The sequence below is a fragment of the Rutilus rutilus genome (genome assembly GCF_951802725.1).
Source record: "Rutilus rutilus genome assembly, chromosome: 9".
Taxonomy (NCBI): domain Eukaryota; kingdom Metazoa; phylum Chordata; class Actinopteri; order Cypriniformes; family Leuciscidae; genus Rutilus; species Rutilus rutilus.
The window spans coordinates 27645844-27668668 of NC_140223.1; the positions used below are offsets into that span (position 1 = coordinate 27645844).

The 22825-nt window shown below is 37.3% G+C and overlaps 1 protein-coding gene across 2 annotated transcripts; it reads left to right on the forward strand.

Moving 5' to 3' along the window:
- Positions 1-413: 413 nt before the first annotated feature.
- LOC311297091 (uncharacterized protein) lies at positions 414-22103 on the forward strand. 2 transcript variants are annotated; one of them, XM_084419206.1, is made up of 8 exons: positions 414-519; positions 9823-9871; positions 10291-10332; positions 12113-12148; positions 13398-13478; positions 13576-13641; positions 14619-14661; positions 19501-22103. In XM_084419206.1, the coding sequence occupies exons 2-8, from the start codon at positions 9829-9831 to the stop codon at positions 19544-19546; spliced, it is 357 nt and encodes a 118-aa protein (XP_084275332.1). In that variant the 5' UTR covers positions 414-519; positions 9823-9828; the 3' UTR covers positions 19547-22103. The 2 variants fall into 2 exon arrangements, with proteins under 2 accessions (XP_084275332.1, XP_084275331.1); XM_084419205.1 differs by lacking the exon at positions 414-519 and adding an exon at positions 2887-2979.
- Positions 22104-22825: the final 722 nt, after the last annotated feature.

Genomic DNA, 22825 nt, shown 5'->3' on the forward strand with positions numbered 1-22825 from the left:
ATCTATAGAAGTAACTCATTGTGATATTCATCATGATATTCAGCGGCACCATGAGGGGGACAGCCAATCCTAGTTCTTGTCAAACATGTAATTCATACAAAAGTACAACACTCCCGAAACATCAATTCCTATTCATTTGAGATTCATGGAATCTTTCCCCCCAGCATTTACAACTATCCTATATAAATCATTCATGCGAAAATGCTGACTGCGTGAGGGAGAACCAGAATTTGAACTGATATATGATACAGAAAAGCCTATCCATAAATGTCAATAACACACTTTGAATGAATCCACTCTTTACAGTCAGTATGGTGTAGGTGAAACTTGTCCAGGTGTCAGGTTTCATGAGGAACGTCAGCCAATGAGACATTCACATCACAGCCCTGTCAAACGCGCACAGGGGTTAAGACAGTCAGGAAGTTCCCATTCTGCCAGGAAGGTTGACAAAGGAGCTCATGTAAGAATAGAGGCAGTCATAAGCGCATGTGAACGATACCTGCAGTGGACTAAAATTTGGTAAGTGGGACTTTTTTTCTTCACTGATTCTAAAAAGCACTGCAGGAGTGGATGACTGCAAAGTAAGGAGGGGTTTTCATTTTCTCTTAAAACATTTAGGTTAGCTACCTCAGGAATATGAAAAAGCGGTATATATTTAATGAAAATGATTATTTTTTTAAATGCACACTGATATGCAATACAGAGTAGATGAAATACATGTAGCAGCAAGCTACAAGACTTATAAGTGTTTGACAGCATGTTTATACTGCAGATTCATTTGTAGGATACTTTGCAGAAACCTGCAGGTGCTCAAAGCACAGCATAACTCATCACACACCAGGTTATATATTAAAGGGTAATCAGGCGACATGACGGCTCAAAGAAAGACATCTTTGTTCACAACTCTCGGTTAAAATTAGTCAGACGTCACATTGCTGACAGTCATCAATTAAGGCAGTGGCCTCTGTGACTGTAAACAGAACAAGTTGCCACTTGCGTTCCGTGTCCAAACAGTTGCATCATCAAACATGCAGGTCAGTATCAGCTAACCAGTCTAGTTTTTAACTTGTGTTTTGCATATTGCATGGATTTGGGTGTCAAAGACTAATAAATTATGCATCTATGAAAAACAACAAGAATGGGAACTTATGTCATCTACAAAACAGGAGCAGTTGCATCAAACACATTTTTTTTCTCTTTAAATTAGAGTTTTAGTTTCCACTGAACAGTAATTGTGTTGCAACTCTTTTAGCACTTTTAGCACACTTTTGGGATTTCAACACCGGAACGTTTTAAAGAAGGTCTGGAGACGCACTGTCAGCTAGGCATCAACACATTTTACACTTTCATCAACACGCAAAGTGTTGTTTGCCACACGCATTTGCATGCACATTTCAGCAATGCCTAATACAGGCATTACATTTACTAGGAATAGTGTGTTTATTATTAGGATCATTCAATATTATGCATGCATCCTTTTGACAGGAGGAATAAACTCAGGTCAAACTGGGAACAGGAACGGCTCGTGATACTCTGGTCTGCGCTCGGTTTCCAAACTCTGATGCATGGAACTTATGTTGACTCGTTTTGTCAGTGCATCATCAAAAATGTTTTATTTTTGATACAGCGGAACATTTGAAGCTCTTATGTTTTCATTCAGCTGCTGAACTTCACTCCCCCACATAAGACTCACTTTTATCTTCTGCTGTTGCAGGTGAAGTGAAACTCTGTGCACGTGAGCTTCAATCTGAAACTAGTGCTGTTCACGCCATGTCGTAATTACCGTAATTTCAAGATGATAATGCTGCATTCAAGCCATGTCATAATTACCGTAAGTAAAGCTCCGTATGCTTTCGAATCACTCTTGCAAATCTGCAGTGGTCAGGTGGTACAGTGGCCACATGGTGCAACATGTTGTTTTCAGAAAATTACGAGTTTACATGTTGTAATTACAAGTTCTACAAGCACGTGAAGGCTTTTTACAGTTCAGAATCGGTTCGGTAATTACAACATGGCGTGAACACATCTCAACCCGTAACGTACTCAGAGCCTTTCACGTCCTCGGACTGGAAATGATGCGTTTCTATGTCAACATATTAATGCCTAAATTATGTGCAGTGGTCAGGTGGTACAAATAGGAGCTCTCAGAAAATTCCCAGCTTACAAGCTGTAATTACGAGCTCTATGAGGATGTGAACACTTTTTACAAGTTCTTGTAATTACGTAATTACGTCATGGCGTGAAGGCACCTTAGCTTTGGCGCGCTCCAGTAGCAAAGCTGACCGCTCATTTGGCTCGTTGCTATTTAAAATCGGACAATTAAATCGATTGACATTTAAAGATTTTAAAAGTTTGACATTTCTATTGTTGTTATTATTGTAAACAATACTTTGTTGCAATGGCGCGCTGAAAAATCGTAGCTATATACGCCGCAGATTATAATGGAAGTGTTCTGGTTTCGTGGCGTTTCGTACAAAACGTACCAAAAAAGTTTACAAACGTGTTGCGTAGTCGAAATACAGTCTTCACCTGTCTGTCCAAGTGTTCATGGCACACTGCATAATCAAATATTTGCATGATCAAATCCACGTATGTCTAAGGATGACAAAACGACGAGGGCAACTGTAGCCCGATTAAGGCTCTTCCGTCTTCCGTCTTAAAACCTCTGGGATCGCAAGTTTAATCACAGATAATTACTTGACATTTCTAGTTTATTCTAATAAAATGGTTGAAAACAAACAGCTTTTTTATTATCATTACAGCATAAGTACCAGAGGACATATACGGTGAGCTTCTGAAATGTCTTGCAGTTAAAACAGATGAGAACCACTTGTGTAGACAGTTTTTCTTGCACGTGTAAGATGACACGAGTAGCGCGTAGGTTTCACAGAATGATTCTGCTGCTCTGACTGTGACAGAGCTCCGCTTCAGTCAGCTCAGCTTCCTGTCCTATTCCGTGCGGCAGGGGCCAAGGAAGTGGTGAGTTCGTAATTAAACTTTGTTTTATTATCAAGATGTTATGCCTGGAAAGAAGCTTTCATAACATTTATAGTAGTTTCGTTGACTGGTGGATGTTGGATGTTTCACTAGTGATATTTGTATAGTGAGAGCCATATGGTCAATGGCAGTGCAGATACTGAAAATGACAACTAAAAGTGCTCTAGGTGTGTCCTCCTAAGTAATGACAGTTTCTTTCAAAACTTTGTCAGGTTACTTTTTCCATATTATGGTATATATATATATATAAAAAGCTCATTAATATTAAAATGACTACCTTACCATTGCGGTTTTCATACTCATAACCATTAAAAAGTGTACATTGCATTACAACTATAATGCTTAAATGAGATTTCTGTCTCAAAAGCTCATTCTCATGATTCATCCTCAAAATGTGCTAGCTTAGTTTTGTAAAATAAGGCTATTTGTGGTCTAGCAGAGCACAGTGCGGAGACAAACCTTGTATGCAGACTTTTTTTTCTAAAGTGACCAAACATTTGACTGTTTGCACAGTCATGTTAGCTTTCGGATAACTGAAGGCAGATTGTGCAACACGTCTTGATTGCACTAAAGAACGCTCTTTAACCTGTCATGTTTGTGAACACTGTCGGTTGGATTTTAAGGGTTTTGAGTTCCGTGTCAACAGGCGCCCTAAATGATGTCACACTTAAAGAGAATTTCAAAGCGCTACTCGCCAGACCTGTGGTTTCGTTTCACATGCTGAATTTTTCAGCAAATTTCCCTTCTACAGACTCCACAGTTCCTGAGCCGTCTTGTACTCTTTTGGGGGTTTTTTTGTGTGCTTGCGTATCTTGTCAGTGTTTTTTTACCCAGACCTCCATCAGCAAATTACTGTTTAACACAAATCTTATGTAATCACAATCATATACTTATTGCATGAGCTCCATGTGGTCGGGTTGCTGTGGTTAGGTTTGCGTCTGAGGCTGTGTTTTTACGTGCTGCTTTTCTCTGTATAACCCTTTGATGAATGTTTGATGTCCCTACTATTGTAGGTCCTGTCTATCATCATTGTTGCTCTTTTGTAACAAGTCAACCCTGTCATGAATAAAGGAATAGTTTGCCTTAAAATAAGTATTCTGCTACCATTTACTCACCCTCACGCCATTTCAACTTTCGTTCCTTTGTGAAATGCAAAAGGAAAGCACTTTGAATATTGTGCTGATCACTCTTTTCCATGCAATGGCTATGAATGAGGACTATAGGATGATGACTTCAGAAAACGTATAGCAGAAGAGTCGTACGGACTTTATGATATTGTAATAGTGCCTTTGAGATTTTTCAGTCCTCATTAAAATAAAATGGAAAACCAACACAGTCTTCAAAATTTCTGTTGGTGTCCACAGCATTGAGCAACTTAAAGTCCCCCTGTAGTCAATAATTGTATCTCTTAAAACTTAAAAAAAAGTTTGTCTTTGGTTCACTGCAGTTTTAAGGTGAAAATACTCAGTAATGGTGTTGACTTATGAATTTGCGCATGGTTTGTCTTAACGTACATTAAAAACACCACATAGACATAAACAACATTAAAAACTTGATTTTCACCACAGGGGAACTTTAAGGGTTGAGTAAATGAGAGGATTTTTATTCCCTTAAATCTAATGCTAAAATGATCAAACTTCTCATTTACACCTTGTTTTAACTTCTGTTGTATGTTGTTGTTTTGATCTGTGCTTTCATTTAATGTCTTTCTCATGGACCATTTTAAGAAAGTACCCAAGAATTCAGCCTTCTGTTTTTCAGCTTCTGCGATCACACCTGTGAAACATTTGTTTGCGTGTCTTATATAAACTATGTTTTAACTATCCCACAAGTCTTTCGGTTTTCAGTTCAGGGCTAATTTAAACATTAGCCCAAGCCATATCTATTAAGTGTATCTCTGTGGCATTTTTGAGGTTTTTGGTTCTCACAAGGTGAAAGCTCTGAGCAACTGTAGATCAGGAGACGGTTGTCTATGTTTAGAATCATTGATGCCATTTATAACATGTCACATGTGCCCCTAAACCAGATGTAGAACTGTGAAATATAGAAAAGAAAAGAAAAAAGCTGGCAGAGCAGAACAAGTATTCACACTTTGTGACCTGGCATAATGGGGAATAAAGCAACAATATGCTCAGTTAAAAATAATTTGATTTAGGCAGGTAACTGAAAAATAAATAAATAAATAAATCAGCCTCTTACACAGCATAACCATTATCTTTAGAGTTTTGAGTTTATTACAAGAAAAGTTTTTTAATGTTCACTTTCACATGCAATAATAGTTTTTTTGTCCTACTCACCCATATCAGTCATAAACTCTTATTGTCAAGTCTGGTTAGGTAAAGTCTGGTATGTGTACTATACTGCCAAATGCTACATGCAATTATGACATTATAAATGTACTTACTGATTTAACTGGAAGTTGTTAATGAGTCTAGTCTAGGTATGTTTGAGACATAGATGACTGTTTGTTACTCACACTAAGTAAACAATCAGACAAAATTAATTTCCATAAGATCGGCGCAAGGCGATTTCTTAGTCACCAGTGTATTTGCTCCTGTTCCTGATTTTTTTTTTTTTTGTGCTGCACAGAATCATTTTCATATCTTCTTTTTTTTCCGACCGTTCCCTAATCTGCCTAAAGTCTATATGAAATCAGCTGACCCTAATCATCTTAATACATGTTCCTTCTCCTTTTGTGTATGTTATTCCACCAATATCATCAGAAATTTGAAGTCATTTGTAGACTGATTTCCCATTGCTTTCAACATTGACACACCACCATCAGCTCAACCTGTTTGTGTGAACAATGGAAGATGCAGAAATCACACATTGTAGGACTAGGCAAAAATAATAATAATCCTGTTATACTCTGCTGTTGTTGATTTACGATTTTATGAGGTATGAAAGAGGTTTTTCATTGGTGGCTTTGCTGCAGGCTCATGTCGGGCCTCTTTCACAGGGCTACGTGTATTAATGATAGAGCACAAATTAGGTGGAGGCAAAACAAGTGCAAAAACTGGAGAATAGACCAAATTCAATTTGAATTCAAATACACACAAATATATTAGTCAATTGTTCAGCAACACAAGCTTCAGGAGGACTGTCAACTCGCAGGCGTTGGACTGCACTGATAAATATTTTCAAATTGGTTCAGCTTATTATTTCTCCGAGGCAGCAGGGCGCACCAAATTGGAATTTAGGGAGGGGGTCTGAGGGGGTTTCAGACGGCTGTAGGTTACTGTTGATGGGAGATTTGCTGTCACATTTTTACAAGCTTGGATTTTGCTTGCTCCGACAACCAGTCCCACATCTTCTGATTAACAGCTTAATTGAGAGAATCTCTCTTGCCGTGACGACCTGAATTGAGCGTGGAAATTCCAAATTACGAGACCAGAGTTAAGCCACCGCAATCATTCTCTCTTTACGGAGCCGGCCTGTTTTGCTTTCTGGCTGCTGCACCGATACTGCAGTCCCTTAAGGATGAGTTTGCCAAGACAGCCTATCATTAAGACAGACACACTGGTATCACTACCACGATACTTCTTTAATTTTCACTTATTAATAGTTTTGGACACATTTAAGACATGTAAGCCACAGTTGAAGACATTACATTGTAATTAGGACAAAGTGTTCCAGGCTGGTTTCAGCTGCTGTTACCATTATATGATCATTTGCTAATTAGACTATCACATATAGCTTTGTTAGGGTCAAAGCAAACTCTCCGCTCAGCGTAGTTCTAAGTATTCACGAGTTGCTGTACAAACAAAGCTCTTTTTTCTGTATTTTGCATTTATTGACAAGTTCACACATGTCAACAAAACACAACTTATCTCTGTTGGGCAGTAAAGGCCCTGATACTTCAAGTGAAATCTAAGAATTAACTGGTGTGACATCATTTTGAACAAAATCTTTGTTTAGAGTTTGAAACTGCTTGCCAAAGCAAACTATCTGGCATTTTTGTTTTGTGTTTGTTTCATTATTGAGAGGAAAGTCCACAGTACATATTTATATATTCATCTAAATGCCGCTCTCAGCAGTGTAATGTGCAGTATGTGTGTCGGGATATTCGCTACAGTGCTATGCATAAGTTTAGACACCCATGCTAAAGTTGACTAAAAAGAGGAATAAAAAATCATCTTTTGGAAATTGAACTTAATGCCTTAATTAAAAAAAATAGGAAAAATCCAGCCTTTAAGGACACCAATTTTCTTTGTGAATGAATAATGTATCGTAAATAAATAAATGTTCTTCCTTAAAATACAGGGTGCATAAGTTTGGACACCCCTATGTTAAATTCCCATAGAGGCAGGCAGATTTTTATTTTTAAGTTTTTTTTTTTTTTTTTTTTTTTTAGGATACTATGCATCCTGATAAAGTTCCCTTGGCCTTTGGAATTACAATAGCCCTACATCATCACATAGCCTTCACCATACCTAGAGATTGGCATGGGGTACTTTCCATAAGATCATCTCTCAATGCAAATCAAACTAGCTATTAGGCTAACTGAAATAAAACCATGCCAATCTCTAGGTATGGTGAATGCTATGTGATGTTGTGGGGCTATTTTAATTCCAAAGGCCAAGGGAACTTTATCAGGATGCATAGTATCCTAAAAAAAAAACAAAAAAAAAAAAAAAAAAAAAATCTGCCTGCCTCTATGGGAATTTAACATAGGGGTGTCCAAACTTATGCACCCTGTATTTTAAGGAAGAACATTTATTTATTTACGATACATTATTCATTCACAAAGAAAATTGGTGTCCTTAAAGGTTGGATTTTTCCTAATTTTTTTAAATTAAGGCATTAAGTTCAGTTTCCAAAAGATGATTTTTTAAATTCCTCTTTTTAGTCAACTTTAGTATGGGTGTCTAAACTTATGCATAGCACTGTATATACCACTGAAATGGAATGTCAAACTTCTTTTTACCCAGCCTTGCCAAGTCCGCCGTTTTCCCGTGGAATTGGGCTACTTTTATACTGTTGCAAGAGGCTGAAGAGATTTCTGTCCCTCCATTGACTGTCCATGCACATACCACTTTGTTGCTTCAAAAAGTTAATACAATTTTCTGATGAGACTCAATCGCTTTATATGCTGAACAGGTTTCCTTTAGACTTTTATTCATATACATAAACATTTATCAACGGCCACGTCAGATATGGTAAACGGAAGCTCAAGCATGCTTGCTTGATGTATGAGAACCAATGAGGTTCATTCTGGTGTTACGCAGCAAGTTTGAGCTTCAGCAAGAACCAATGAGGTTAAATTGTTGCGTTAAATTGCAATTATTTTTTTAAATATACACAGCTTGTAAATGAAATGACTAGGTAGGTCATGGAAAAAAGTTGTTATAAGTTTCTATAGATAGCCTATATATGTTATTCTTGAGAATACATTAAATGTACAATGTTATATTGACGCTATTAAGGATTTTAAGGGAATAATAAAACATGCACGCCTGAGTTCATTTCATGGTGTCGTTGTCTAAATTTACCTGTTCTATTTGAGATTGTTCATTCATTCAAAATCACTTACTCTTTTTGTGTCAGCAAAAATATGACTTTGATTAAATGATAGGCCTATTGTTTTTAAAATATATAGTTACAAGCTTTGCACAGCTAGGGAAACCGTACAAAGTGGACGACCAGTTGGGGTAGTAGAATGTGAATGGAGAAAGCAGGTGTATAAAGTCCTGTTGTCACTTCCCTGCATGGAGATCCCAGTTATTGTCAAAGCAGCAGGAAGTGGAAGCCCAACACAATGGGCACCAATAACAATATCTGGATGAAGAGTAGAGGCTTGTGAGATTGATATGCTGGCCACAGAAGGGGAATTTGGACCTTGGGTACTATAGCACTTGTTTGATTGTATGGCATAAGCCTTTGCTATATTTAACCATTTTAAACAGAACTCAGGAAAAGGTCATTCCCGGGCTAGTTCCCATTTCCTAGTCCATAAGTGGGAACCAAAATAAATAGGTGTAATTGTTAAGAGGAACAGCCAGCGGAAGCTGCACTTGGCCAGCTGTGTGTGTTAAACATCTGCCTAGATTAAATCATCGGGCCGTTCTGGGAAAGGTACCATGTGGAAGTAAAGTCTTGAAAACATAATTGGCTGCATTACTCCTTCTGTACATGTCTATTTGTGTTTTAGTTTTATTGATTAAAGTCATTTGGCAGCTTGTCAGATGGTTTCACAATGAAGGCTGTTAAATGATAAAGGTGCGAAACAGGTTCATAAACCACATGCAAGTCTGAAATGAACCACTTCTTACTGTTACAGGAAAAGAGGGGGCAAATTTCCTTACATTTCTATTAAAATGTCTCAACCTCTGCTTTTTTACATTTTTTACATATTTTGACATTGTCAATGTCTCTCTTCCCAGTCTGTCGGTTACACTCTGTTTAGTTGTGTTGACTGTACTTTGAAAAACCAAAAAGTTGCATTCACAAGTGCACACCAGACCACAAAGTTGACAAATCATGAAGCATGAGTCAGTCCTCAGTAAATTCCGGATTGGATAAAGCCGACAGACTAACTTCTGGTGAATTTGTACTGTTTAGTCTGGTTATTTAGTCAGTTTCAAACAGGACTGATTATATTCCTAGTTGTTTATTAACACTGGCATATTTTAAACAATGGCATGCCGTGGTGTAATAGATTACTGTGTATCAGTTTGAGATTAGATAATGTTTTTCTATGTGAATTTATCTAGGTTAAACATACAGTAGGCTGGGTTCACATGGGTTGACTGTGTATCAACGTTTTTGAGAAATGTAGATGTAGTGTTCTAATGTGTAGATTAATTTCTTTCTTTCTTTTCCTAGAACAAGATGCTGCGTTTACTCATTCTGTTTTTGATTCTTCAAGGTTCAGGTAAGTTCATTTTACCTACGCTTACATTATTCTGTCCTTCTTTGATCAAAAAACTCTCTGTCCTATATTCAGATGTTTATTTTTGGTCTCAATCCATCTTTTATTTCTCATGTCTGTCTAAATGATCTGTATCAGTGACAGGCTTGCGAACCAATCCCCCTGTTACTCGCCATTTAGCAGACACTTCTCATCCAAAATGCCTTGAAAACACTTTTTTTTTCACTTTTTTACAGCCACTTACTGTAGATGTATACAAATGAAATGCTATATGTTCAAATAGTCATTTCACAATGGAGCTGTTTCACCTTCACTATCTGGCGGTGGAATAACCTCTGAAGACACTCAGTTGTGACCTTTATAATAATTGGTTATAGGTTCATGTGAGCGCTAACCTCTTATTTATATATTCGAATGAACAGCTGCAACAGAAGACACAGAAGGGAATTCTTCAGGAGATGACGGTATGACCTCTCATATTTTCTGACAATTCTGACAATTAAGTACACTTAATTCTTCCCCAAAAATCTCTATCTCTTTACTTTAAAGGTGCATTGCGCAACTTTTCATGTTAAAAATACCCGTTTTCTAACCCATACATGCTTAAACAATTGCCTGATGGGCTGAGCCCTTCTCTGATCACTGCGATTGCCTCTATAATCCTGTACAGTAAAATAAATAAGAGGGATTCGGGTCGGAATCTGAGACTGGGCGTGACGTCATGCGCGTTCACGGCACGCTCATATGTCTGGCAGGTTTGTGTATGCGCCGACGCCGCCATTCTCCGTAGAAAATGGATTCTAAGAGACCGGCTTGTAGTTCATTTCAAACACCAACGCAAACTCCACGTAAGATAAAAAAAAAAAAGAGAACTTTTGTCTAGTGCAACCAAAAGGTCCAAATTGGAGTCAGACAGGCGTCGGGGTAAGACGAGAGTAAACATAGGGAAGGCTTTCAACAAATGGAGAGATCTCCGGTCTGCTCTAGGGCTCAAACGGGATCCTCAGTTGGCTTTTTTCTTGATAAAAAGGTAAGATATATCCCATTCTCTAATGTCTGATACGGCCAATAATGACAATAAATGACGATCCATAAAATGTGTAATGCTTTAGCGTAAGCTAGATAAATGTACAATCGGAATAGGTTTTACTAACTTACCATTGTCAGTGATCAGGTTCAGAATGATTGTGATATAAAATGCTGATATATAAGTTAGATACTTAGACACAAATTTTGAGCAAATTACTGCTTAATTACGATGTATTGCTATTGGAATATGCTACTTAGCTGATCAATAAAACAGGCTAAACCCCCGCAAATCTTCGGCGGATTAGCCTGTTTGGCTTTTATGGTAACGTCATAGTGCCACTTGATTGTTTATTACCTTGAGACATTTGGGTGTACTTTGTTGACCGACTGTGTATGGTATGGTATCATGATTACAATTTTGAGCTTTTACAAAGTTATAACTTATATTGTTCATGAACGTGTTTCCATAATAATAGTCATAAGTGGATACAGTAAACACATAACACAGTTCAACATGGAGATAGATGGGAATAAAAAACGAAGTTTTCTACTACCCCCATTTTTTCCCTCACACATAAGTGTGTTATTTACTCAATTGCCTTTCCTTTCACATATTTTAAATTACTTGCAGATTTAAAACTTTATTACCTCTGAAGACATTATGATTGTAAACAAAAGATTTGTGCGGCTGATGCTCCTTGGGTTATGACCAGCTCGAGCTCGTGCAAGCGTGCGTGTGCGTGTGGTCCGTGAGCGTGCGCACCTCTGGTTGCAGTTTCGCTTGCCGCCAGAGGGGGCGTAGTTCTGCGAAAACTCAGACTCTTGCGCAATGCACCTTTAATGTAATATACAGTATATATACATTATATAAAACATAACATTGAAATTAAAACTTGATAACATGTTGTATTTGTTGTACTTCCCTTGATGTATGCGATTTAAATAAATTGATTATTATATTGTCAATAAATACATAATTGTATTTTTCTATAACGTGGAAAAAATACTATAACAAGGATAGTTGGGGGGGGGGGGGGGGGTTGCTTGAAATATATTTCACAAACCTAAAAAAGCAGGCTTTTTTTCGATGCAAAATAATATATTTTTTTTCCTTATTTTGGAGGGTGAACCATGACATCCATATAGTTTGGTAAATAACAATCACAGTTTTATTTTTTAATGTATTTTTCTATATTCTTCATCTCATTTACCCAGGTGACGATGAGGATGGTGATGTTCCTATAAGCAAAGGTGGGTATTCCTCTCCAGTCGCACATGTAACATGAAGACAAGTTGTTACTGTAAGACGTGACCAGCTCATCCGCCACATTAATTCTTGAAAGCAATCAATTAGCGTGTCCCAGCAGAGCGCCGCTGATAGCCCCGGCTCCATTCGCACCCCTGCCCGTCCCCTTAATGGACGTTGGCAGTCTCATTCAGCTCTCCTGTGCGAGGAGCTGTCCGTCTTCATCAGCAGAATGATTGCTCTCTGATAGAATTACTGAGCTGTTAAAGCAAGCCGTGCTCACCAGCTCTGACCAGAGGCAGAAGGGAGGGGTGGGAGGTGATATGGAGGGATCCACGGTTAGAATTGTGATTCATGCCCCAGCTAATTTCCTAGAAAAGACAAAAGAACTGTCAGTGATTAACAAGAAGAATTGGCTCAGAGATGTGGCCTAGATACATCGAGCTGTGCTGCTCATATGGGTGCAAATCTGGCATTCGTTTTATTAAAACTGTTTTACATTTACATTTACATTTATTCATTTAGCTGACGCTTTTATCCAAAGCGACTTACAATTGCTATATATGTCAGAGGTCGCACGCCTCTGGAGCAACTAGGGGTTAAGTGTCTTGCTCAGGGACACATTGGTGTCTCACAGTGGATTCGAACCCGGGTCTCTCACACCAAAGGCATGTGTCTTATCCAATGCGCCACACCACCCCTGTTTTAAAAATGTCCCTACACTGTAAAGATCAATAAATTGACAACATGCGTTTTTACATTGCTTTAACTCATCAAAATAAGTTACGCAATTTTCTAAATTATTTACAAGTTATAAAAAAATTGAACTCATTTTTAAGCCAGTTTAATGTCATTTAAGTTGAAATGACTTAAACATCCAAGTTGATTGTACTTAAAAATGTAAGGCAGCAACTTTTTCTTTTTTCACAGTGTATGTGGCAGATATCACTTTGAAAAGCCATAAACTCTGTATACAGAAAAAAAGAAAAGAATGTGGCTGACCAACGACAGATGATGAAATGTTTGGGAAACCTGCTTAAAAACAATCATATTTTTTAGCACTTCCATTTAGTGCCACTAGAGGCACAGAAAAACATTCACAGCAGCTTTAATAAAAAGCTTTAATAAGCTGTAATGGGTCCCTGTTTGAACACATTCATTAGTATCATTAAAAAGTGTGTTACCATTGTTGATGTGATAACAATTAAACCATGAATATCATCCTTGTGTTTGAATGTTTGTTTGTTTTTTCAGTGAGAAATGGGCATCTCGTTGAAAGAGATGGTCTTGAAGAAAGTCCTGGATTAGATAAATCCACAGGAGACGAAGCTGCAGGTTGAAAAAAAACCATCAAATTCTTCTATATATGGATTAATTCATATTTCAGACAAATTCAATGTACATCCTCCTTGTTTTTATTGTTAATTTGTAGGTGGAACCTTGGTAATCATCATAGCTGCCGTTAGCATCACAGTTCTGGCCATTGGGGCTATTGTAGGTAGGTTGGGTCTGTTAAAACAGGCATTTACTAGACCACTAGTGTGCTATAAAGTCATGCATTTAGCTTTCACAAATATTGTGTAAAAATCTTCAAACAATTTCAACATGAATTTTACATGAAATATCTGAGCTGTTTGTTTCTTGTTGTTGTATGAGCTGTACTTCCTTTCCAGCAAATGGCAGCTTGATCTCATTAGTATTCGTAGGTATTTGTATAACATTTATAAATTGCATAGGCCTAGTATATTTTACTATTATGTATATATTTTAAAACCCCTAACCTCACCTATTCTGTAAACCTGTTTATTAACAGTATAAAACACATAATATACAGATTAATGGCATTAAATGAATGTATTTTAATCAAAATGCAAATGGCAACATAAAAACATGTATACTGTTTACATGTATACAGTATACTGTTATATAGATATTTTTAGTGATGAAATGAATTAATGTCATTCAATTTAATACATTTAAATCAACCTATTAATTAATTGAATTTAATATTTTGTATGTTGTAGTTCATGTGTAAAAATGCAGTTTTAGATGCTGTCAATTCGATAGCGAAGTACATTTCAGTGCCTATGCAAATGTATGAAAACCTGTGCTATAAATACACTTTCATACGATACCTGCAACTAATGAGATCACGTTGCAAATGCAAGCCCAGGAATACTTCCTTTTAATTATAGTTATACATGAATATCTAAAGTATTGCCCTATTGTCAAAAGTAATTTAACATGGGTGTGTTCTTTACAAGCTCACTGAATCTAAATCTGTAGGCCAAATTCTTGTCAAGCCAAACTCTAGTGATGTGTGCTGGATGTCCTGGTTTATTTGACCGAAAAAAGCAACACAATTTCCATACAGTAGGCGTTCTGTGAGGTCGTTCGGTTCGGAGACTTATGATGTAACAATGCCAGGCCCTGTAATGCACAAACTAAAATAAAAATCTTTTTTTATCTTTACAGCTATTGTCCTCTTCAGACGCTACTTGCAAAACCGAGAACAGGGGTAAGACTGGTTTAGTTTTGCTTGAAAGCAATTTTCGAATGACCTGTGTGTCAGACAAACATATATTGAAGAAATGTTATTAAAAACTCATGCTGGGTTGAATATAGCAAAATCCATTTGGCAGAAATGTGTGTGTACACCCCACAAACTATCACCCGCATATGCAGTGTGGATTTGTGCATGCCTTTGTGTGTAGAGGTTTGGAAATATCTGCTTCACCTCACTAATAATGTGGAAAATATTGAAGCTGAAGCTACGTATTTGCACTGCTATTGCTTGTTTATTAGTTGCTCTGCATGGTCCCTTATTACTGGTTCTAAGAAGGATTTGGCAGCACTTACTGGAAAATGGATTTTTCTCACCTTTAGCTTACTAGACACTATATCTTGAGTGACACTTCAGTGCTTATATTTTACAAGGCGGCTTTAGTGCTCCACCCCGTCAACTTTTGGGGTGGTCCAACCAGTCCGATGGGTAACAGATCTCTGAATCCCTGGTAACCCACTAAACACATGACGACAGCAGAATGCGAGACAATAGAGGGCCGCATGCAGGAGGGATAGGCCACCATTAGCAGCGGGTTGGTACATGTGCATTGATGACTCTACTTTCCAGCCATCTGTCAAACGCTCCTCAAGCCCTGAGCTGTTAGAAACAAGTCCCTGAAACAAAAAGAAAAAAGGACAGAAAACAAGCCAGGCGTTGACTAACATGAGCAAGATATGACCTGCTAAACTCTGTGAGAGTTTACAGTGAGGGAATATGTCATGGCCACATTTAAAAATGATAAGTCGCATTTAAAAAAGAAAGAAAGAAAAGAAAACCGACTTTTTCCATGCCTGTTTGTCATGATGTTATCAGACAAAAACAGTCAGGGACAAAACTGCTCAAACCAGTCTCTTAGAGAGAGAGAGAGAGAGAGAGAGAGAGAGCGAGAAGGAAGAAAAGGGTGTTGCAATTTGAATTATTATTGTTTTTTGTGCAAACACAGCCACACTTCAATACCGCAGTATAACAAATTACATGCCATTTATCTGTAGCCTACATTGCATGTATAGTGATCCCCTCAAAATGATGGGGATTTTAATGTTTCTAGAGTTTCTGAAGTAAGCATTCAGTCCACTGTGCATTTAAAGAATCAGTTCACCCAAAAATTCTGTCATCATTTACTCATCCTTATGTTTACAAAAATGAAGATTAGTTTTCCTTGGTGCTTGCATTCAATTCGTAAATTAAAATTCAGTTCACAATATCAGTCTGAATGATTCTTTCACAAATTGGACTCATCCGATTCTTGGGTTCAACTCACTGACTCAATGGATTTTTGTCACAGAGGTTAACAGCTTTGGCCCTGTCCCAAATGTGCACTTGCCATCTTGTAGACTCACAACGGTATGTGTCTGTTAAGTAGAAGAAGTATGTCCGAATTCATAAAAGTGTAGGCAGAATGTACCTGGATGACCTACTTCTTCCAGCGAGATTCTGAAGTCCACATTCGATAGACACTTTACCATCCCATGAGGCCACGGGAGAGGATTTGAGAATGGAGGTGACGCGACGTAACTGACGCTGGTAGGTCACATGATGACAACATGGCAGATGTAGTACGTCTGGATTACTTTCATACTACACACAATCATACTATATAGAACGTACTTTTTAGCGGTCATAAAGTAATGACTTATTCAAAATAAGGACCTACTCAAGAGAGTATGCGATTTCAGACGCCGCCTACAAATCCGTAGGGTCTTCAACCCTGCTCCTGGGAACCCACTGTCCAGCAAAGTTGATTTCCAACCTGCTTCAGCACACCTGCCTGTGCATGTTCAAGTGATCCTGAAAAGCTTGATTAGCCACTTCAGGTGTGTTTGATTAGGGTTGGAGCTAAACTCTGCAGGACAATGTGTTCTCAGGAGCAGGGTTGAAGACCTCTGCCATATGGTGTCCCATTTTCATTTTAGTTTTCTTTGCGGCCGATATGCGCCCTTGATTTGCACTTTTGCCGAGCCCGCAAGCCCACGAGCTCCACAGCAGACTTCAATCAAGCAGTCAAAGCGGCATTACGCCATACCATGAAAGAGTGGATTTGGAGGAAGATCACGAAGGCTCAAGACCCGGATATACATCATTATCTGCTTTCCGCTTCATCTTGCAAACAGTGGAGTGCGCCAGCCTTTCAAAGTATATTTCTTTGGCTGTGAGCGTGGAAAGATGCGTTCTGCGCGTGAGAATGTGCTGTTGTACACACACGGGCTGCACGCGGACAGGGTGTGTGGACGTCCTCGGACCCTCCTGAAGACGAAAATGTCATCACACGGACAGTTACTGGACCGCAGATGGCCGAAGTATACTTTGTGCTTTAGGGTTCCATTTGGGACAAGGCCTTAATGCTGGGAAAGACTTTCAGTAAATAATGACTTAAATTACAGTTTGCTTCTTATGACTTTCGAAGACTGTGTACAAACATGCCTAATTACATGATATATAGTATGCGAAAACAGTACATCAAAAGAGTACACTCTTAGAAGAAAAGGTTCTATATAGAACCTTAAAGGGTTCTGGTCAGGCGCTTCATTTATAGAACCTTTTAGGGGTTCCCATCATGGGATCATTTTATGGATTTATAGTTTTAATTCATTCTGGATTCAATCCAAATGAGGCTTACTAGACAGTATGCAAGTATGAGTCACATGGACTACTTTTATGATGATATTTTAGTGCCTTTGCATCCTTTTTGAAGCGTATTCAGTCCATATTCAATTTAATTGCAATAAAAAATCAAACAGGTTTGGAACAACATCAAGGTGCGTAAATGATAACACAAATTGTATTTTGTGGGCGAACTATCCTTTTAAGGTGACAAAATCAGTTAGGTGATCTAAAGTTAAAACTGTTTTTTTTTCTTCTCCCTCTCTCTCTGAGATTGTTTAGCAAAGTAGAGAAAAGAAAAGAACTGCATTTTTCTCTCTCTCTTTCTCTCTCACGTCCTGTCCCCCACTTTGTGGCCTTTCGCTGTCGTCCTGATAGGTTGTGTAACTGAACTTGGCTGCTATGCTTACCTGTTTTGCAAAGTAATCAGTTTCAGTGAGTTGCTGAGTATGGTGATATGTGAGAGAAGGCTGGGAGGGAGCGGAGTTTGTCTGACACCTGCCTCCCAACAGCAAGCTTAAAGATCCTCTGTTTTCTCTCTTTCTCTCTCACCCGCTCTTACTCTCTCTTTCTTTATTGAGGTTAAATTCTTCTGCGGGATTACAGGTTACCTCAGGGGAATGCAGTTAGCTGAGCTATGGCTTCTTCTTTTTTTCGGTGTTGAGTGATAGGGTGGCTGAAAGGGGCTTAATCACACAGCAACCACAGGCTCTGTGGATCAACACTGAACCTTTCTGAGCATGTTCACAGAAAGCACACTCAATAAAAAAAACGATAAAAGCCCCCCGAAATGCCTTGCGGGGCAAAATATCCTGCCATAGAGTTCATAAAGCCAGGCAAACTGTGAACGGATTCATCACTGAGGTAAATTAAACAGCATTTACCCGAGGAGAGCAAGCGTACGTACATGTGTTTGAACAGTATGAATGTGTCACAAAGAGCTCCATTCATCCTTCTCCTGAACTATAAGCTGAATGTGTCTCTATTCAAAACAAAAGTCAGGGTTAAGCTCCTCTCACATATGTGTATGTATTGCCTTGAGTAAAATGTGACCCATAGCTGACTCTATTCTTTACAGATATCAGCCTGGCTGTGTAAATTAATCCAATCATTGTCAGTGCTACTGCAGTACTTTCTTTCTTAACACTTGGAGATGTTTAGCTTGGTGTGTCTGAACCATGTTTAAATGGGCCACATAAACAGGAATCACTTGTTTCAAATCTTTTGAGATAACATTTAAACTTCATTCGCGTTCAAAACGCATTTTTCTTTTGCTGTCAGAGCAAATGCAAATACAAAAAATTATATCTGATGTCGTCTCCCGTTCACTGCTATAGAAGTTTACCCAACTATGATGGAAATGGGTCCATAGGATTTTTCAATTGGTTATTGTATTATTGCAGAAAAGAAGCTCTGTGACCAACAAAAGTTAATGATATTTACATGTTTCGTCCATCATAATAATCTTCATTCTTCACAAATGAACACAACTTTCATGAATTTTGAAGCCTAAATTCAACCAGCAGAAGGGAAAAGCTAAACGTAGAATATACACAGATGGACACATGACATTTGACTAGTAAGCTATCAGTACATCTATAAGTTCAGTTGCAGTACAAATGGAAAATGTAGCTGTAAACTAGTTGTGTACTCAGTTTACAACTGTTACATTTAAAGTTGACTAAAAAGTAGTATTTAAATAGTACAAGTAAACTAATGCATTGATATTAGTATACTTACTACATAATATACTTGAACTGTACTTAATGAACTTGTACTTATTGTTTGTAAGGGATAGTATATTCTGTCATCATTTACCCATTAGACTTGAATATTTTTTTAATAAAACCTAAGACGTTTCTGCACTGAAAGGCCAGATAACCAAAAGTTAACTTACCTTTTTATTTTGTACTATTTACAGTCAGCGAAAGTATCAAATTTACCTATAAAAAGTCAATAATATTTGACTAATCTCATGACATGCCCCATTAAAAAATAAACGCCTCTTTTATTAAGCTTTTATCCGGTGTGTGTCATTTAAAAAATGTTTCTCATCAATTTCATTATGTGTTTTAATATAGAAAAAAAACTGTTCAGGGGAAAGGTATAAAAGAGCTCGAGCAAGTCTTAAAGATTTAATCAATGTCTCCATAGTGATCTGACTGTTCTCATCTCTGTGTGTTTCTCTAGGGTCTACTCTGTGCCAGTAGAGCAAGGACAGAAAGCTGCCGTCTAAACGTCAGGGCCTTTTCATTTCCTCTCTCCACTGGATCCTTTCAGGGACGTCCCGCAAGTGTGTGATTTCTCATCCAAACGTATATATATATATCTATAGCGGAATCTATTACGTCAGTAGACGAGAGTGTGTTGCAATCAAGAATTTTCTATGAATCGTTTTTAACTGCACAACGTCTAGCGTTCATGCACATATGCCATATGTTGCACTCACAGAGAAAGTCCTTAGACTGTGTGATACAGCTCATTGGACCTTTTCCCTCTCCACCTGCAATATTTTTACTTTTTATTTAAACCAAGTTCAGAACCTTTCTTAAAGGGGAACTGTGTAATATTTTCAATACTTTCTTCTAAAAACTAACCCATTCATAGTTGTTTTCCACACACAGTACAAACAAACATTGGCTAAACCAATGGCGTGAGTTTGGGGCAGGGACTATCTGTTCGACTAGCCAATGGTAGACAAGCTGCAGCTTTAAGCAAACATTCTCCCGTTTTTCTTTCTAGTACTCTGATGTTAGCCGTCCACAGTGCGCTAAAGTGGTCTCCGTCTCTCTCATTATTTGACAAAATAGAGTAAGAAGCAGAGACAGAAATGCAAGTGGAAAAGTGGCTCTGAACACCCACTTGTCAACCGCTTTAAATTATGTTGTTTTCTTTTTCCTTTCTTTCACGGCGGACAACTCTTCTAAAGCACTGCAGATTTTAAATAGCTCTGGGATGCTGGGTAGCAGATTAATGTTTCATCCTGTTAGCTTTAATGGGGATGGAGGCAATCCGATGGGTGGATGAATAAGGATATGGAAAGACACACAGCCCTCGTACAATGGGCGTCCAAAAGTCTGGTGAAATGCATAACAATATGAGTGAAAAGTAAATTAGTGCACCAAAAAAAGCGCTTAAGTATATTTTCATTGGATTTTGAATCCCAGATCTATTTGGACCCTACCGTATCTAAAGCATCATCGATTTAAACTAAGACACTATAGCGAGATACTTACTTTTATCTTCCTCTCTATTCTTTTTTCCTTCCATTTTTTAGATTAAAATAGAAATCAATCAAAGCCCTTTTAATCTGAGTCTGAAGACTCAGTGTCTCGGCTCTTTATTGTGAATTTACACAAAGACGACAACTGTTTGTTAAATAGTTAGTTCACCCAAAAATGTATGTATGACTTTCTTTCCTTATTCTGTCGAACACAAAAGAGGATATTTGGAAGGACATTTGGGGTCCAAACAACACTGGACCCCACTGAATTTTACTATACCCAGACAGCAACATATTGTTAGCCCAGATCCGGCACACATCTGGTATGTGTGGATTTCACTTGTACCAGATGTGGGCCAGATCTGGGCCAACAATAGGTTGCTGTCTGAGTATAGACATAAAAAATAAATAAAAATTGTGTTCCACATAAGTATGTAAGTCAAACAGATTTGGAATTACATGATGGTGAGTAAATAATGACAAAACTTTCACTTTAATGAAATAACTGTCTGCCCACCCGGCATCTGTGTTCAACAGAGGAGGGCCGCTAACTCAGATCTTTAAAAATGTTTCCATTTCTTTTCTAGCTCTAATTTCTGTTTCTTGATTGTCAGCCTTTCCTTGTGCTTGCTGGTTTTCTATTTAAATCTAAATGAAATCCAATCTTGCGTGCATCAGACAGCTTGAGCTTGTTACTTTGACGCGTGTGGGCGTGTATAAAGGCATTAGTCTGTAATATTAATCAAGATTTGCAATATAGCTATTCTGGTAAATCATTTGCTTAAAATGTGTTACTGTCAATTTAAAATTTTAAATGCATACTGACAATAGCATTTCAGCTAACTGGAGTTGGAAAACCAGACTAAGTAAATAAATACAGCATTTCAGCTCTTTTGAGACATTCTGAAACCCTTTTTTATTTTTTTTTTGAGATGTATATATTAAAACTGTTGGGCTTCATTAACTCCAACAACTTTCTTTTGGGCAGGTTGCTTTATTCCATGTGAAGGGACATTATACTTATGTTAAAAAAAAAAGAAAAAAAAAAGAAAAAAGATGTGTTTGGTATTCCCCCATTCAAGTAACTCCTCAAATTAATCAGCAATGCAAGATAACCTTCAGCTCACATAGATTCACATTTCAATTCTGTTACTAGTTTCTCTAAGTTGATGTAAGAATGGAGTGGAAAGTGCAGATGTAGATTTTCCTTTAAAAGTGTCTCTCGACAGCCTTTGAAGGGAAAATCAGAAGAGATTGTGCTGTATTTCCTGTCAATGGAGGCTGTTTCTGACATCAGCGCTTATTTTCTTTTATGTTATGTAAGGTATTCTGTCAGCAAAAAGGTATATGTATGACTTTCAGAGTACATTTGACCAGCAGTTTGATAATGTAGTAGTATACAACACTCCCAGTACTTGACCTCTGCTAACCATTACTGTTATGCATGGACATTTGTGTGATTTACTGACGTTTAAATGTTAATGCCCATTGCTGTATATATTTTATAAGACAACCTGTCATCTATTTGTTGTATGAGACTTTTATATTAAATAAATATTATTGTTCTCAACTGTGCTATTATGTATTTATGGGGGGGGGGGACTATATATATGAATATATAGATATATAGAATATATAGATACAAATCTGAATATATAAATGTAAATACTGAATATATAGTTATAACTCTGAATATATGAACGTAAATTTAAATATATAGTTATAGCTGAATATATATTTATAACTCCTGAATATAATGTTATAACTGAATATATAAATGCAAATCAGAATATATAGTTACAAATCAGAATATATAAATGTAAATACTGAATATATAGTTATAACTCTGAATATATACATGTAAATCTGAATATATAGTTATAACTCTGAATACATTTATAAATCCTGAATAAATAGTTATAACTCTGAATATATACATGTAAATCTGAATATATAGTTATAACTCTGAATACTGTATATATTTATAAATCCTGAATATATAGTTATAACTCTGAATATATACATGTAAATCTGAATATATAGTTATAACTCTGAATACTGTATATATTTATAAATCCTGAATATATAGTTATAACTCTGAATATATACATGTAAATCTGAATATATATAAATGTAAATCCTGGATATATAGTTGTATTGTTATAAATCGGAATATATTCAGAGTTATAACTATGTATTCAGGATTTATAAATATATATTCAAATATATCTATTTGCGGCATATCTCATTTTATGCAATATGGAAGAAAAATTCTTCTTTCTAGAATTTGCA